The sequence below is a fragment of the Sturnus vulgaris genome, chromosome 6, assembly GCF_052056855.1.
Source record: "Sturnus vulgaris isolate bStuVul1 chromosome 6, bStuVul1.hap1, whole genome shotgun sequence".
In the NCBI taxonomy this organism is placed as follows: Eukaryota; Metazoa; Chordata; class Aves; order Passeriformes; family Sturnidae; genus Sturnus; species Sturnus vulgaris.
In genome coordinates this window covers 24316057-24333879 of record NC_142248.1, presented here as the reverse complement: position 1 = coordinate 24333879, position 17823 = coordinate 24316057, and the positions used below count along the sequence as shown (strand labels likewise).

At 34.9% G+C, this 17823-nt stretch overlaps 1 protein-coding gene across 2 annotated transcripts in view; it reads right to left on the bottom strand.

Annotated features, from left to right (window-relative positions):
- The window catches only part of MIPOL1 (mirror-image polydactyly 1), a 186083-nt gene that overhangs the window by 96945 nt on the left and 71315 nt on the right, over window positions 1–17823 (bottom strand). For both annotated transcript variants that reach the window (XM_088167305.1, XM_088167306.1), the window contains one exon: window positions 1030–1137. In XM_088167305.1, coding sequence (XP_088023431.1) covers window positions 1030–1137 — 108 coding nt within the window. The remainder of the gene's footprint in view (window positions 1–1029; window positions 1138–17823) is intronic.

Here is a 17823-nt window from a genome sequence, read left to right as displayed (position 1 = left end):
CAAACCCATGGAATAGACAGCATTTGTGTGGCACACAGCTCCCTCCATTTATTATTATATTTATTGTTTTTCTTACTGGGAAATGTAAAGCTACACAAGGATTTACTTTCACTCTAATACTTCGCTTTGGTCAAGCTGTTGGATGTTATAATGATGTTTCCCAAATTAAAAAAAAAAAAAAAAAAAAAGTAGAAAAAGGAGGCAGAAGAAAATCTATTTATAAATGAGATACCTTTGGATCTTACTGTCTAAATCAAACAGTTTTGAAATGACAACACAGTATAAGCAGAGTAACTTCTGTATTTGTACATATCTCCACTACCAATAAAAGGGGTTTTAAAGAATAAAGTGGCTGAAGAGGTGTGCACAATGCTTGCACATCTTACCTGGCAAAGTCTCTTATCATGGCTAGGAGTGAGACTGCAGGGTATGTAGCTATCAATTCCACTGACATTACAATTTCCCTTTCTCAAAGCAGCAATAACCTGTCACTTTACACTGTCCTTTCTCTGACCCTCTCCCCCCTCTCGGCTCATTTTTATTCTTATTGACAAGACTTATTATTCCTCCTCCCAATTCCAAGTAGCTACCCTTTTGCAAATAGTAGTATCAACTATGTGGTCACTAGTAGTATCGGTCAACAATGTTATTAATATAGCACACACTGCTGGGAGCAGATCAAACAGCCATGCTTTAAAATATTAGTTTTGCAAAGGTACCATGAGGCAAATAGTTGCAGTTTTCTTCACCTTATACAATGTAATATTGCAAGGACAGACCTCAAGAATTCAGCGTTAATTACCAGCCGAATAATTTGGAGGATGTGTTATTTTTTTCTTGTTGCTTTCATACGCAAAATAAAATAAAACCATAACAGAAGGGTGCTGTATCTGTGTTTAAAGAAGCAGTTGTTGGCAAACACCATAGCTCACTTCTGCCGAAATGTACACAACTGATATATGCAGCCCAGAAAGCTGGCACCAGGGGCTTACAACCTTAATTTGCCTGCAAGAAGAAATGGAGATTTACCTTCAGAGCACGTTCTTGATTGTTTTCAGCAGTCATATGTCTCGTGTTGTTTGCTGAAGTCTGGTTCTGCTCTTTCAGATGATGAAGCTCCTGCTCCAGCCGTTTGCACTGCAACGAGGAAAGAATCCCATTAAGTAGAGGAGTGTGGGCATATTTTTTTTCAACAAGCCAAACGACTTAACGTAAATAACCCCACCAGTATTTCTGCAGTAGTGAAAGCATCAGACAAAAGCAAGTTACAATCTTAGACAGCACTAAAGCTACGTTTTTAAAATGTGTATCATTATTCAGTTTCTTCCTGGTCCAACAGTATGGCAAAAAAGTTAAGTATCAGATATTTATCCGAATGTTGGGTTGAATTTCTGCTCCTAGTTATACCAATAATTGGCTAGATTTTGGCTTTTATGTATTAAGTAAGTAGATATAAAGGAAAGAATGCATGCTTTTTGAAATGCAAAAAATTGAAAGACCCTCCTCCCATATCAAGGATCCAGCCTTTTATTAGAAAATAAAGATGAAATTTTTAGACTTGTATTTTTCATACTAAAAGGTTACTTTGATTCTCCAATACACACAACATATTGAAAGAAGTTTTTAAGATTTTTTCATTAAATATTTAACTTAATGACAAAAAATGAAAAAATTAGCACTTGCTACTGTGTGCCTATACATGCAGACTTACTGCTGCCTGCTGAGCATTTATTTTAATGATTAAAAATCTTCAAGTTGTAAACAAATTATATTTTGCTCTTTTTTTATATTAACTATAAAAGGTCTTTCCTAGTTCCTTGGTTTGAAAGGGCAATTAGTTGTCTGCAGAGAGTTCTTTGCCTTGCAAAAAAACCTGTTTTACAAAAAAATATAAAAAGAAAACAATAACAGATGAAGTGCCAAGAAGACATATAGGAACAACTGTTAGAACTAGGGAGAAGCAGAGTACCAGGAGAGGCATTTTACAACAACATATTACAAGCAAGCAGTTTGGATATGATCAACAAAACCCCTAAGTTAATAGACTGTGGGAACAAAAGATAATTGATAAAAAAACAAATTCAATACATACTTTTAAAAAATACTAGCAAAAAAGGAATAAGAATTGTTGTATAATGCCCATGTAAGCATTGCTGTCTCAAATGAAAGACCTGGAAACGTCATTCTCTTGTGGTATCTTAGTGACAGTGGACAACACAGAACTGAGCATCACATCATGTATATACACCCTGTTCTTAAGCAATTCAGCATAGGGGACAATGAAGCCTGGCTCATGTAAACTCCAAAAAAAGAAAATTTGTGAAACAGAAAGCTTCAGAACTGGAAAAATTATAAATGAGGCCTAAGTAAAATAAGGAATGCTAAAGAATCTTGAGACAGAAATTTTAAAGACATGCCAATACATACAAATCTTAAATACAAAATAAGACCTAACAATACACTGTTAACAGGCATCCAGTATAGTATATAAACCAGAGTGATCCCATCCTCTATTTGAATAAATTTTAAACATTTGTAGGATACCAAAAGTACTATTAAAAATTCCATTCACATACCTGTTGTTATACTTCATTACTTCTGTTAGAAATTTGAGCTTATTTCTAATAGGATTACCTATTTTAAAGGCAGTGAATTTTCCTGTAGTACATTCTCTCAGTGTGTGTTTGTAAACTTCCTTAATGTACAGCTTCATTTTTATTGCCAAAAAGACATTTTCCCATAGATAGGGAAATACAGAAAAAATATTAAGATCCATTTGATTGTAAGTATTTCACATACTTGAGATATTTAACATCTGTGTTTGTCACACACACACACACAATCACAAATCAAAGAATCCCAGATGTAGCCCTTTTTCCATGTCTAGCATGAAATTTATGTGTTTGTAAGACATGAAGATGCTAATAAAACTACTGAAGAACAAAACGCGACGTTTTTTTTCTCTAGCAACACTTTTTCCTTAGTTTACGTGATCTAAACACCATTAAAAAAAATCAACCTACCACTGCAGACACTGTACATTACATCATGTATAATCACCAGGACACTGACTGTTATGCTTTGCCAACATTCTTCTTCAAATCAGTGTTTTGGAATCCACAATTTGACAACAAAACAAGTTTATGTAGAGTAAATATTATTAAAAAGACTAAAATCTCTATTTACCTTTAAAACTTGAATTTGTAATCATGCTATTCTCTTGAATCCAAAAGGTACATGAAAATATGCTAAGAGCAAAACCTAGCTACAGGACTACATGAGAAAAGATCTTGGTGTACAGAGCATATTGTACCACTGAGAGTATGGGTGCAATCTTAATTCCACTCTCCACTTCAGTCCTGTGAAGACAGGACACTGAAATAAACAGCAGCAGTGGGAGCCCAGGATCTTGTAGAGCACAGAACAAGTGAAGTACAGTAAAGATGCACAAAGATAACCTAAATGGATGAACCTTCCTATCAAGTCAACTTTGATATGACTACATTTACATCAAACTTGGGAACATTTTGTAATTTCTCTTTCATTTCATTTTTACTGAGACTGTTGATATCTGAAAACAAACAAACAAACAAAAACCCGGGGTATTTTCAACTAGAATACTGCCTGAATTCAATTTGGGGCATCATTGAAAGAAATGGTGATCTAATTTGACCTTTGCACCTAAGAGTTTTACTATGTTGGAAACAATATATTAACAGAAGATATTCTGAATTATTCTCAGCTGTCTAGGAAGTAAAATCTTCAATTACTCTCTTTGTGAAAGCATAACAATAATAGTCTCAAACAGCAACAACTGTGTATGCTTGAATAAAGTTTAAATTTTACAACTTTGATACCTGAACTACTTTTAAAATATTAAAATAGTATTCTAAAGGCAAGCACTATTTTTCATAAGAGCAGGAGCATATGAAACTTTAGTGTAACCTTGCTGTAAAGAAAAGTTTTAAAAATAGAATTTAAAACAATGCAGCCCTTCTATCCATTTGAGCCAACATTTTTTGAATTCTGTGTCACTAGTTGTTAGCAAGGTCCAGTAAAAATAGATGTTCTTTAAAAGAACATGTGTTTTTATTGGTTCACTCCAGGGCCCTAAAATGCCAACAGCTGCAAGTAAGAAACCGAATTTCCTTCTAAAAACATACATAAAAATACGTTTTGGAGCACAGTGAAGAGAAGACATCATCCAACTTGGTACTGACAAAAAGGAAATGTTGGATGTATGTTTTTAAGAAAGCTGAAAGCTAAAGGAAGTGTTTAATTTGAGATAGTATGTCTAAATTATGTTATCTCAAACTTGTGAAAACTTGCACACTTGGGAAACCTTCAAACAGACAATATAATTTGTGAAACACAGGTTATCTAAATATCTGATCTGAGGATTAATTGTGCCCTTAAATGCAAATTCCCATGAGTTCAGCACATTAAGAAATTGGCTGTTAATTGAGAAAACTGCTTCTCTACCTCAGCTACTTTGAGTACATCAAGGAGTATGAGAGCAGTGTAGACACATGTCAATGAGAAAATGTCTTGATCAGAACACTGATGACTTTGCCAAGTAAAGGATATTAAAGCCTCGGAAATGGTAATGTAATTTTATAAAGGTATCACACAAACAACTTACTAAGAATTAACTGTACTGTGTGGTCTACTGTGTGCATTCACAGTTCTGTAGCTGAAGAGGCAACATAGACAATTGAAAGTGCAAAAAATCTCACCCCCAAAACCAATATTGAAAAAGGTTTCCTCTCTTCTTCCAAACCCACACATTTGTTCTCTTCTCTGAAGGTATTTCCCCCCAAAACTTATCTAGCCTGATTCAGGTGATAATGTACTTGACAGACAGAGAACCTCATTAAGCCCACCCCAAATGTTCCTCAAGCAACCATCAATGTCCAGCTGTACAGCTGTCACTACAATATCATCCATTCCCAGCAACAGGGACTCAATCTTCTCTTCAACTGTATTTCCACCACGAAACTCCTCTAAATACACTCAGTCTTTTGAAACAAATACCTTTGTACCCAGCACAGGATATATCAAAAGCAGCTAAGACACAAAATGAAAAGCAAAGCAGGTAACATATCAAAAGGATAAGAGGAGATTCAGCTAGGAAAGCAAGGATAGACAGCCAAGTAAACATATCCTTCCCTCCCATCTTAAAATGTAAACTGTTAGGTTACTGTTGAGTCTTTTTTAATGAGCATCAGGTAACATGATTCAGCAGATTGAGGATGTTTGTGAGAGGCAGTGGTTCAAGCTGCAATGGGTGCTGACCCCATTCAGTGACTCTCCACGTGGGATTGCTGGAATACCAAAGGGAAATCCAGACAAATTGAAAAAGGAACATCTGCTAAAAGGGACACTGATGCAGAGATCAAGAAATGGACCAGGAGAATATCACTGAGTAAAGTCCATGAGGCCCACCCAGAAAATGACTGTTAAAAGACAGCCCCAGTTCCAGTTATACAAAAGGAGTAAAGATGGTTTACCTTGAATCAAGTATTTCAGAAGATAGAAAAATCAATGCAAATAACCACTTAATAGTGTTTGGCCTTTACTAGAAAATGAGGTTGCATTAACATATCAAACATAACTTTAGCACTTGTATAAACAAATCATCTTTTACATGCTGTCAGCTTTTCAGCATTTTCTTCTTCAACCTGTACCTGTAACACGTTAACATAGTGTTACAGTGCCTGCCACATCTACACAGATTGATGAGGGTTTTTTTTTGATCATTATTTAACATGATTCTTCAGTAAGGTGTTCTTAAAGTAAAAGTACAAAACCACAAAACTGTCACACAGAAGTAAAGAAAAACATGCAAGCCATTGGAGAAATAATGTTAGTAGGGACAAAGATGGAATACAGCAAAGCATCAACGTCGAGCAGAGCAACCTCCTGTCCCCAACCATTTGGTCCCTGTGCAGCTTGTATGAAGACAACATCTATCCCCAGAGGTTTCATGCAGAAGCCTGTTTAACTCTGCACTTCTTAGGTCCATCAGGCTGTTCCCGTGCTTTCAAAGAGACATAAATATTTTGCTACACCAGGGTCCCTCGCTCTCATCTCATTGAACTGGGATGGTAATGTGAGATGAATTTCTCATTTTGTATTTCAGCACAGATTTGATCCAGGAAAGGGTAGTGTGACACTACCTGGCTCAGGAAGCAACAGCTAAAACTGAATATAACAGAAAACCGTAACACTTCCTTACTACAAATGCAGTCCTGGTGGCTATTTAATCCTGTTACAGCTATATTTGCTTTTAATATTACTATATGGCATATAATATTTTTCATTGCCTTTCATTAAAAGGAATCCAAACTAACCTCTCCTGAACTTATGGCAATATGTTAGGTGAAAAAAAGTCAACACATTATGCCATTTATATGCTAGGGGAAAAGGAAAGGAATTGATTTGTCTCTGTTATTAAAGGTATGGGGGTCAAAGTCTAATGAAACAAATGTATTAATATGAGGCAAAATTTTGCACTAAGTTCTTTCCTGAATTCTCAATAATATTTGATTGTGTTATTCAATTAGTACATACTAAAGATAATATTTCATTAGAATACATTTGTTCATCTAAAGTCCTTATCAAAACTTGCAGTGCTTACAAACTTAAGAATCAGCACTGGCATAAACACACAGCAGTACACTTGAGGAGCTTGCTGAAAAAACCCCACAGTGCCTAGGTATTGTAATGTGCTTGTTCCTGTACTGACCTGAGAGAGGTCAGGCTGGCGAGGCAGGTGGGTCTTTGGTCTGATGTGATGGCACCAGTCAGTCTTATGAGGCCTCCCTAGTTTAAAAGTACATAACCACACTCTCCCACAAATAGCTTAATTCTGTCATTAAACTTAAGGCAACATATTTTTATTCAAGTCACACAAAAATCAAAAGTGAGTGCTAAGTCAGTCACTCTGGGTCAGCCAGTGCATAATGACTTGATTGCATATCAGTGCCTTCACTTCAAACACTGAGTACTCTGTCACATTATGTGGACTTTCATGCACAAAGACCTTGCTGAACTGGAATTCTCAATTACTGAAGTGGTGTGAAACAAAAATAACCTAGTTCCTATTGAATCACTTGGGAAAATGGTTTATGCTCTCCAAATTCTGGGAAAGTCAGAGTCCATCTGAATGGCAGAACTACTTTCCACATGCATTTTTTTCCTTTATGCATTTTAAATAAAATGCTTATGAGCAAAGTAAGTGACACACCATACATTGATGGAAAATGCATCTATACCACTGAAAGATAAATTTATGGGGTACTGAGATCCTACTACTACACAGCATAATACTTCCAAAAGTGATAAGTGCATCTATGTTTTGAAATTAGTTAACACATATTCATTGCAGTGAACAACTGAAGTACAAATAATTATTCCAGACACCAAACATGAAAGACAAAGAAACAAAGCTACTTTTTCACCTATTATATTTTTAAGTCTTCACCTGTGGAAATCTGAATACAATAAATAAGCATGTGAAGCAAACAAAAACAATTCAACTGATTTTTCTCTTAGTTGTTATTTTGTTCACCTTTTCTTACTTTGTTTATAATGATCTGTACTTCACACTGGCTCCCAGCTCAAATATGCCAAATAGAACGCAAGTGTTCTCACTCTGACTGCTCTTCTTCCCCCTCCCCTCAATATTTTTTTTTAACAGTCTGCCCCTTGTCCCAAATTCATCACAATTTCTGGAGAGGCAAACATCTTGCACCATTTGGATGCTATACACTTTCCTTTGCAGACAAAAATAATACCAAAGTCATCCAGTCAAAACACAAACCAACCTTTGGTGTCACCGTGAATTATGTACTTTGAACTGCAGATGTCTGGAAGCACTTACATAAATAGGGTTTATCCTTTTTCTTCTAGAGTAATAATTTTAAAAGAAATAAAGAAATAAATGAGTTTCTACATAATAATCACTAGAAAAATTTTCCATTACATTATAATTTTGAATTAAGGTTTTCTAACCACTGAGAAAAATTACTTCAAAGTTTTGGCAAACCATCAACAAATGTGTTTGAATGATTATTTATACAATGCCCAGCAGCTTAGAACTACTGGAATTTCAAGAAAGAAAAGTGTTTTAGTAGAGTTTAGGCCTCAGAAACATATGCATCTCTAAAAATTTATGTTCTATTAGTAAGATAAATGCTTAGATATAAAAGTTTCCTTTTTTTAGTAGCAGTTCAATGGTGTCTTGCTTCAAAAAGCTACAAAAAGAAATGCATCAAAATACAAATAAAACATTTTTGTTTTCTTTGTCACTGTGAGCCAGTTGCAGCCTGTAGCATTACTGCAGATAATAGGCTGTATGCGTGACCAGGTTTCCTCCTACCATTCCTCTCCCTGTCTATTTCTGAACACTCCAAATGCAGCAAAACAAGTTTTCGTTTATTTCATTTTAATAGTTAAAGGAACTGTAAATGCACAGTAAGATATTCAGAAAATTTAGACCATAAATTTTAACTGTTTACACCCTTCATGTTAACCATCCTTACATATGCAGCAATTCCACAGCACTGAGTAGCACTGATACCCACCCGACTGCATTCTCTACATATTCTTACTTCCTTGCAATGATGACATTTCAAAGATCAAAACAACCCTCATGTACTCTTCAATGAGTTCAGCACACACAGACTTTCCTAATCAATGAAACTCACTATAAAAATGTGCAAGAAATAGAGAAAGGAAAAGGTGACGTTCTTGAGCTGTATGTGACTCACAGGCCATTCAAGCACGGTTCCTGTGCTGGCTGTGCACTGGATGATCGTGCCTGTGCTCACAGGGGCTGCTGACAGACTCCTGGTCAGCAGGAGGAAACAACAGCAGGAGCTGCTGAAGCCTTGTAACTGGGTCACCTTCACATTTTCCCGTGGCCATTGCATATAAGTTAGCAAACTTATCTCACCTCCGAGTTGTTTCTAATCAAAACAAAAACCTAGTAACCTGGAGTCAAACATTTATTCATGAGGCTGTACTGGGTCTGAAAGTAAGAAAAAATGCATTCAACTAAACTAAGAGTGCTTTTTTCCTAATTGCCTGTCACATATAAATAAGCAACTTCTGCTTTACATCAAAGTCACATTATTAATTCAATTTTTAAATTTCATGCTTATAAGTATAATAAATAATGTACAAACTAAGCATGTAAGCAGAGTAGTACACAAGTAGTACGCCTGCTCATGCCCTACTGCAGAGTTTTAGAAAAAACAGAGACTGTCACAGTACAATGACATTATAATTCACATGTCAGTGTTACATTTAAAAGCAAAGGAAACTACTAATATTCCCAAATAATTCAGCAAATGAAAAACACTTATTCAAATTTTATCATAAGTGCAAAAGAACACTCAAAAGCCAAGATTCTCTTTTAAAAGTAATTACAAAAAATAAAAAAGTAAGTCTTGATTAGCTTAATTCTAAATAACTGAATAAAGGTCAGCAAGTACAATAATAGCTAGATGTCCATTTACTTCCAATGGACATCAGCAAGTCCAGCATACAGATACAAGAGAAGACTTCAGAGCAGAAACTTCTGCATAGAAAAGAATTCAGAGTAATTAACTTCAACATCTTTAAAAACTTTAAAAAACAAAATTGCACAACACCCAAGAGGTTTTGGAATAAATCTGCCATTTAAGCAGAACATTCATTAATATACTAACACGAAAACCAGGACCTAAATACCCTCCTGAACTACCTGAAATAATTTCTACCACAATTAAGTAATAAGTAATACTGCAAGAAAGGTCACCAAGAAGCAAGTCAAAGCATCTGAATATTAAAATATTATTCTGATCTTATTTTATTTATGGTTTTAGCATGCATTTTCCAAATCAATGCAATTCCCACATATTCATTTGTAAGGAAGCTTTGGTGAAAGATTATGTGTTACTAATGGATGAAACACAAATTTCAGAAAGCCATAAACTATATTTTTAAATAACTTTAACAAAGAAATTTACTGCTCCTCCTTCATTGCTGAAAGAAGAAAAGATAAGTCTTCCCTCTCCAAGTTCTTTAGTTTCTCCCTCCTTCAAAAGTAGCATCTTTCCCTTCTTTTGCATGTCAGAATGTACACATAATGTACAGTCTAATTCTCAGTTCTTGTCTTGGCCTGAATAAGGTTCACTTCATTACACCACTTTATTTCTTTTTCTTTTTTTACTTCACCTTTTTACCATACATATTCTCTTTATGACATGATTCTTCCTTAATTATACTCATAAATAATTATATTGTAACTTTTCATAAACAATCACTTTTTCCAACACTCAAATCAAGTTAGTAAATAGTAGTTTCTTGTTTTGTGGGATGACAAATTAACACAGAAAGTTTAAGAGCCTTAATCAACCAACAGGATCATATCAGAACTGGGACTACTACACCCCAAACCTTTGCTTTATAGATGACACCAAATGACACGGAGCTATTGCTGTGTGTGGCCACATGTTTGGTGGTTCCTCAGAAGAGCAGTCAGCTCCATTACAAGCAGATGGCCTGTGGCCAAGAGACAGCTTGTCAAATATCTGACAACACACCATGGCAGAAAGCTGACAATTGCTTTTGTTTAAAGCCTTTACCTCACCCCCACTTAATAATCTGCAGTGTTGATACTTGAACAATATATACAGAGGTAGTGAAAATGTGCAAGTTGTATGAAAAGGAGAAATTTTAGAAATATTTATAGCCTAATCTTCCAACTAGATCTAGAAATTAGGAATCTGATTTGCAGATATAAGCAAGGCACTCAGCTGCAGACTGAGATTATGTTTTTAGGAAGTACAACCTTGTTTAATTGAATGTAACCAATATTAGTTGACAAGAAAACAAAGTTTGGTAAGCAATCTGTCATTCTAATGAGCTGATTTGCAAATAATCTTCAATGGATTTTTGTAAAATCCATATGCAAACAAGGCTATTGCCGAAACATTAAGTTGGCATTTACTGCACAAAAGGACAGGAATACTTCTGGTCTATCTTTAAATATCATCACATTTTTCAAGAAAACAGTATCATGGATCACTGTATAGATGGCAGAGTTTTAAAATCTTTTTATTCTGATACTGTAATCATGGTATTGCAGGTGTACCTTGTAGTACATGCTGTCTGTTTGTCGTGGTAAATTTCGTACTCTAAATTGAGCCATCAGTTACTTAAGTAGCAGCTCTTGAATATTTTCTGGTATATAATATGTCCACACATAACTTGTTTAACATGCAATAAAAACTGCTTTAAATTAGAGATTATTACAAAGTAAAACACCAACTAGGTAGGTGAAAACACAAACCTCTGCAGATAAGTCAGGGACAACTGACACTTTTCAAATAAATGATCTCAATCTGTAGTATTCGCTCTTTTCCCATGGATTTTTAGGAAACTTCAATACTGAAGGACATAACTATGTGAAAGCAAAATTAATGGCAGTGTTATAACTAAGTATAAGGGTGAAAATGACAGATCTTCAAATGTTAATGTGAAAACACTTTCTGTCTCATCAATACAGAGAAAGTAACAGCAAATACAGTTAACTAACAGAAAAAATAAAAATTGTATTCTGTATAGCTTTTACAATTTGTTCATATGCACTGGAAAGTGGAATGAAAATAATTTTTAAAAATCAAGAAATTTATCAGCTTTTCATAAACTTTAAATAAATCATACCTAGAATACAAAGGCATCCCACAAAGAAAGATTCAAGAAAGTAAAGCAAAGCTCTGCAAAAACTAAAACAAAACCACACATTTATAAATTATGTATTGCTCAGCTTTGGTAACACAGAGAAATACCTGTATGATTTTGGTACATAAGTAAGACTTTGTAAATATTAAAAAGCAATTAAATCTGAAGATTTTATCTCTGTGACAAATTTTAGCTTCAGCTTCATTAAGGTGTTTTACAGAGATCGATGTATTGGATACCCAAATAGATGCCCCTTCTCAAGTGGGCTGATCCTGCAGTTTTGAATAACAGTCTCCTAAAAGCTTTTGGATATGTTACTGAAAAGCAGAAATGCTTAAACTGAAAATCAGCTGCCTTTGACCTGTGAAATTACCAATACTACTCTCATCCCGGCAATTCCAATCTTTGTGTATAGACGATAGGACACCCTAAGGAGAGAAAAAATTAAGAAAAACACAAAAATAGAAGAATTTTATGAGAACATCTGATAGGCCTGGCTGCCAAAACAAACAAAATGGCTAAAATGTGTGACTACTGCTGAGAAGAGTCTAGATACCACAAAAGACACTGTACATGACATAAGGAGAACATGTAAGGAGAGACACAGCTGTTGGCTAAAGCAGAAGGAGAGCTGATGGAACGATTCAGCACAAGGCATTAATAATAATTTTGCTGTTTCTTCCTGAAGTCTGGCACTGGATACTCTCCTTTTCACAGTGAGTCTTTCAAGACTTGTTTTTCAGACTAAGATTCAGTTGAAGTCCTAACATTTTGACTGTGAACAGGACACCGAGCAATGAGGTTGAAAAAATGCTTGTAGACCAAGAAAGAAAAACTTTCTCCTAAAGACGAAGGAATTAAACTCACAGAGAGGCCTAGTGCTCACTCTCATACTGAATACAAGACAGCAGAGCACTTTCAGGAAAAAATTAGTGAAAACTATTGTTTCCTAATGTTGCTGGTATCTGTAATACCATCTCTGAAATAAGAAATTTCTCATCATGACTATAAAAAGACTTGAAACAAATCTTACCTATTGGTGAAAAGTCATCTCAAGAGACAACTAGGAGCAAAGTGTTCATAGCTATTCTTTCGATAGAGAGCTTTACTCTGTTTTTTTTGGGGATTCTATATTCTTTGGTAATAATTCTGCAGATAGCAGAGAAAGATGATACAGCTAATTCAGAAATAAGCAACAGCATAACTGAAAGATGACCAATAACTGTCACACAACAATGGTTTTAAATATATATATATATACTTAAATTTACATATTTATAGCTAGTAATTAATAAATAATAGGTAATGTCAAAATTCCTGTCTCAAAAGATAATTATCAATTCTATATTATTAACAATATAAAATGGACATTCATAAGCATTACTGCATCAGTATTTTATATCAATTAAATACTGTGTAGTTAGCCACTTGTATTCTGTATTTCTGATCACAACTCCGGAACTGCAAAAAGTTGCCAAACTTGTGTGATTTAATACTGTTGTTCATCTGCAATAATTTTTCATTTTATATAGCTGTAAGTATACTTTTTACAGTCACAGCTTCCTAAGGGCCCTTAAGTATTTCTATTTATTTGAATTGTGTAATTTAGTATTTTCAATACAAAAGTAAACTATAAACCAAAATGATACTTTGTGCTTCATATTCAACAATAAATCAAAAACATGACTGAAAAGAATGACAACAAAGCACTAACATCAGAAAGCTTTAAAAAGTTCCCTTACAAGAGCATCTTACAACCACATGCAGACTACATGCAATAGGAAAGCCTGTCCTTCATTTGCAATAGAGGGTAATGGAAGCTAAATTTTTCTTGTTCTCAAGCAACTCAGCTTGAAAAATAATTAACAGTGAATAAACAGAACATGGAAAAGAGGCTAAATCCTAGATACTCACAATCTGAAGCACGAAACAGTAAAGCCATACAACAAACAAATGTAGGCATACTTGGTGAACCAGACAGAGATAAGTTAATGCTACTGTGAAATCTCTCTTCCATAAAGAGAATATTGATAGATTTTCTTGGCCCTTTTTTTTTGTGTAGGAGTACTACACACTTTAAACCAGAATATGTAAAATAATTTCATCAAGACAAAGGACTTGGAAAAATTGATCAACAGCTTCACAACCAAAAAAAAGAAAAAAGAAGAAAAAAAAAAAAAAAGGTCACGATATTCAGACCAAACCAAGAGAGAAAACTGCCTTTTTTGTAATTGTTACCTCATCATTTAAAACCAGTTAAAAATTTAGAAATAGAACTAACAAAAGCATTTTTAAGACTCAAATTTCAGTCACAATCATCTACAATTCTGTTGAAAGTGAATAATCAGCTTATCAACATCACAGTAATTTTTCTTTACATCCTCTGTTACTGCTAGACCTTAGCTGCCTTACTCAACTCCTTCCTTTACAGCTTAGCACACATGCTGAATCATAAGGATGACTGTGGAGGGTATTGCAATGCTGGAAGAGAGGTCAATATTTCACCTCAGGGACTCTGGAAATAAAAATAAATTAAGTCAACAAAAAGTAGCTCTATTCATTCTTCTTAGCTCCATGTCCCACAACACTCTTACTCAATTACTGATGTAGAAGTGGCACGATCAGCAATACGGTTTGCCTGCTATTCTTGGAAGGTATCTCCATTGCACAATTAAATCCAAACTTTCCATTCTGTGTATAACTTTATTTGCATTTTATGCTACTAGTTTGAAACCTAATTCTCCTTGAAGGAGCCAAATTCATTTACATCTTGATAGACAAAAATCAGCACTAGAAAAGTCTGCATATAAAGTAGTCTAATAATTTTCAAAGGAAAAGGTCTGAATACAAACATACTAGAATACTTTCTCCAAGAACATTGATAGCTTTTACTACCCTATTTATTTTAATAAACCTCATTCTCTTTCTTAAAAATCATCTCACTTTTATCCTTAATTTCATATAATACACAATCTGCATGCTACTTAGCACTTTCTCTACTTATTAAGCTTTGTTCTGCACCAGGGTGTGCTATCTGAGAAAACAAACTGTATTCCTTTTTGATTTGAGCAAACTCAAAGATGCACTCCAGGAATTCACCTAGTGCATTCTGACACAAATGGTATTCAGTCTATAGGACCTAACTACAGCTAATCTGACTAAAAAACCCAGGCAAAAAACCACCCCAAACCAAACCAAACCAAACCAAACCAAACCAAAACAAACCAAACCAAAACAAAACAAAAGAAATGCCCTCCTCCCCATTCTGGAAAGGAGTTAATGTGGATGTCAGATGCTGAGAACTACTTCATACTCCAGATCCACCACTATTTGTTCACACTACTTGCTAATACAGGCACAATAAAACACAAAATTGCAACATATGAACACTGATGAAGTGTCAAGGTAGGAGAAGCAAGTGAACACACAGGCCAGGCACATTAGCCTTTTTAGACTCCAGATTAATGATAAAAATGAAACACAAAATCCTTTGTTGCTTATAAAAAAAATTCTTATGCAAACTCATCTGTGTATCCAAAATAACAAAGTAATTTTGCATGAAGTTTCCTTAGAAAGTTGACTAAGAAAACCAGCTTTTCATAAAGCACACAGGTTTATTTTTTTCCCCAATTTTTACGAAAATTCAACATTTTATACAAGTAACCAAAGCGAAATCTGATTCAACACTCAGTACCTAACTTGAAACTGTGAAGTGTTAAGTATCATGGAAAACTTACTGAAGGTACCTCTACGACAGTTTTTGTACCTACAGACCTTATTGCATGTAGAGTTTCAGTACCTATAAACCTTATTGCATGCATAGTGATACTCTCCAGAGGGAATACTCTTTGAATTCTGCTTTTATCACATTGGAAGTTTCCTCTAAGGGTTGCTGCTACTGAAACAGGTGATCAGTAAGCATACAAAACATTTTTCCTCTCTTTCGTCCTAGGGTTTTGACATTAAATATTTAAATTAATTCCAGAAATTGGCTTGAAAGTCTAAGCTGTGTGAATATAAAGCTTAGCCCATGATAGATGAGTCAAATAGCAATTAATGGAACAAGCTTGCATGCAAATTTACTGCCATTTTCAAAGGGGTGAGGAGTTTCTAGGTACTGAAGAGAGGATGAATGTTCAACTGGAAATTCATTAAAGTTTACAATTAAAGATATCAAGCTTGATCATGCCCTCAAATACTATGCAGACATGTATTTTCTGAATTCTGCACAACACACTGTTTGCAGAGGAACAACAGGTGATTTAACAATGCAAACAATGATGTGTCTCCAGGCATCATTCAGTCAAAACCTTACGGCAGCAAAAAAAAAGAAATGCAGTATCAATTAAAATTTTGCTTCTAAAGCTCAAAAAGAAAAACCGTAATCCCTCTCTTCAAGGAAACACTTCATTAACATTTACATATTTACTCACACTTAGCATTCATGGACTAAATACAAAAGTTCAGTATAACAGCTCCTCAGGGTAATTTCCTTCAAATTCTCCTCTCCCTCCACTGATGACCTACCATCTGACCTGCACTTCAAGCTGCAAGGAGTATTAACTCAAAAAATGCAAGATCTCATGCAAAAGCCTCACTGAAGTCTAAACTAAGGAATAAATTTCAAAATACTTGGGTTCACTAATAAAATTCCAACTCCAGTGAAATCTAAGAGTTTCATACTCTATTAACTGATACCTGCCCACAGAGAAATCACAACCTCTGCTACGTCAGCGTGAGAGACAAACTGACATTACAAACACGGATTTGTAGTGTCCTGAAACCTTCTCCTACTATCCTGTTTGAACATCTCACCACTCCTCAGATTTCTTAATGCTTTGAAAACTGTGAATTACATACCCTGATCAAATTAAACAGAGCATTATGGCAAAAGATTTAACAGGTGTTATTTTTTGGGGGGGGATATTCTACACAAATCAGAAAACCCAGGTAAGAAACCAAGTTTGGCCTATTTTCTCTCTAGTTAAGTCTCCAGTGGACTAAAGTTCCTACTTCAGAGGCAAAAAACATTTCATGATCTCCTAAATGTAGCCAAATATTTAACGGAATTTTCTCCTGGAAAATATTCATGCTAAGGCCAGCACAAATATACCCAAGGTAGAAAGTCAGAGCACACCTAATCAACTTGGGAAGTAAAGAATTATTATATATTTTCAAACTGGGTTTGTTTTTAGAAAAAATAAGTAGCCAAGTAGTGAAGAACCTGCCTTTTTCTGAGAAGAAAAAGATTCCTGATGCTCTTCAGCATCATTCACAATAGTTTTACTCCACGTGTCCCAAATACAGAAATCACTGGCTCAGTTTGGCACTTAGTGAGGTTCACTTGGTTTATTCTGAGAAGGAGCAAAGAAAACATAGATTTAACCATGTTCAGTATAACATGGATTTCCTAAAACATGAATTTAGTCAAACTTTAAAAGGATTATCTTTATTTAGGTACAGAGGAAATGAAATGTGACATTTTAAAGCACTGTTGCACTGCACTGCAATTAAACAGACTAAAACTAATACTGCTAATCACAATCACTGCTCATATAACTTGGCTTTTTGTGATCTCCCTTCAGGATCCCTTTTACTCAGCAAAAAGAAAGAAGAAAAAGAAGAGATATCTGAGCTTTACCTGAGTCCACCGATGCGAATCCCAATAAAACCTACAACTATTTCATCAACCCCTCCTTCTTTACTCCCTGCAGTCACTGTGCAATTGTTAATGTTAAATCTCAAATTTTTTTAATTTTTTAATCTACTCTATATCTTACTCCATATCCCTATTGCTTTCTCTCAGGACTTGGACTAAATTCACAGCATAAAAAGGGGTATCTTGCAGACAGGTGTCTTCTCTCTGTTTAACCATCCCGCTGGCAAGGAATTTCCCCACATCCATTCATCAGCTACGTCTCAGAGCAAAGGATGCAAATAAGAACAGCAACTTGCTGTTGCCTTCCCAAAGGCAACTAGTAATTAGTGAACAAGCATGGTTCTTGAAGGATCCCCAAAGTATAGTAAATATTCCCTTTACTTTCACTTTCCTCCTGAAGTAAGTTCATGGCCAAAATCATCAGTACCCAA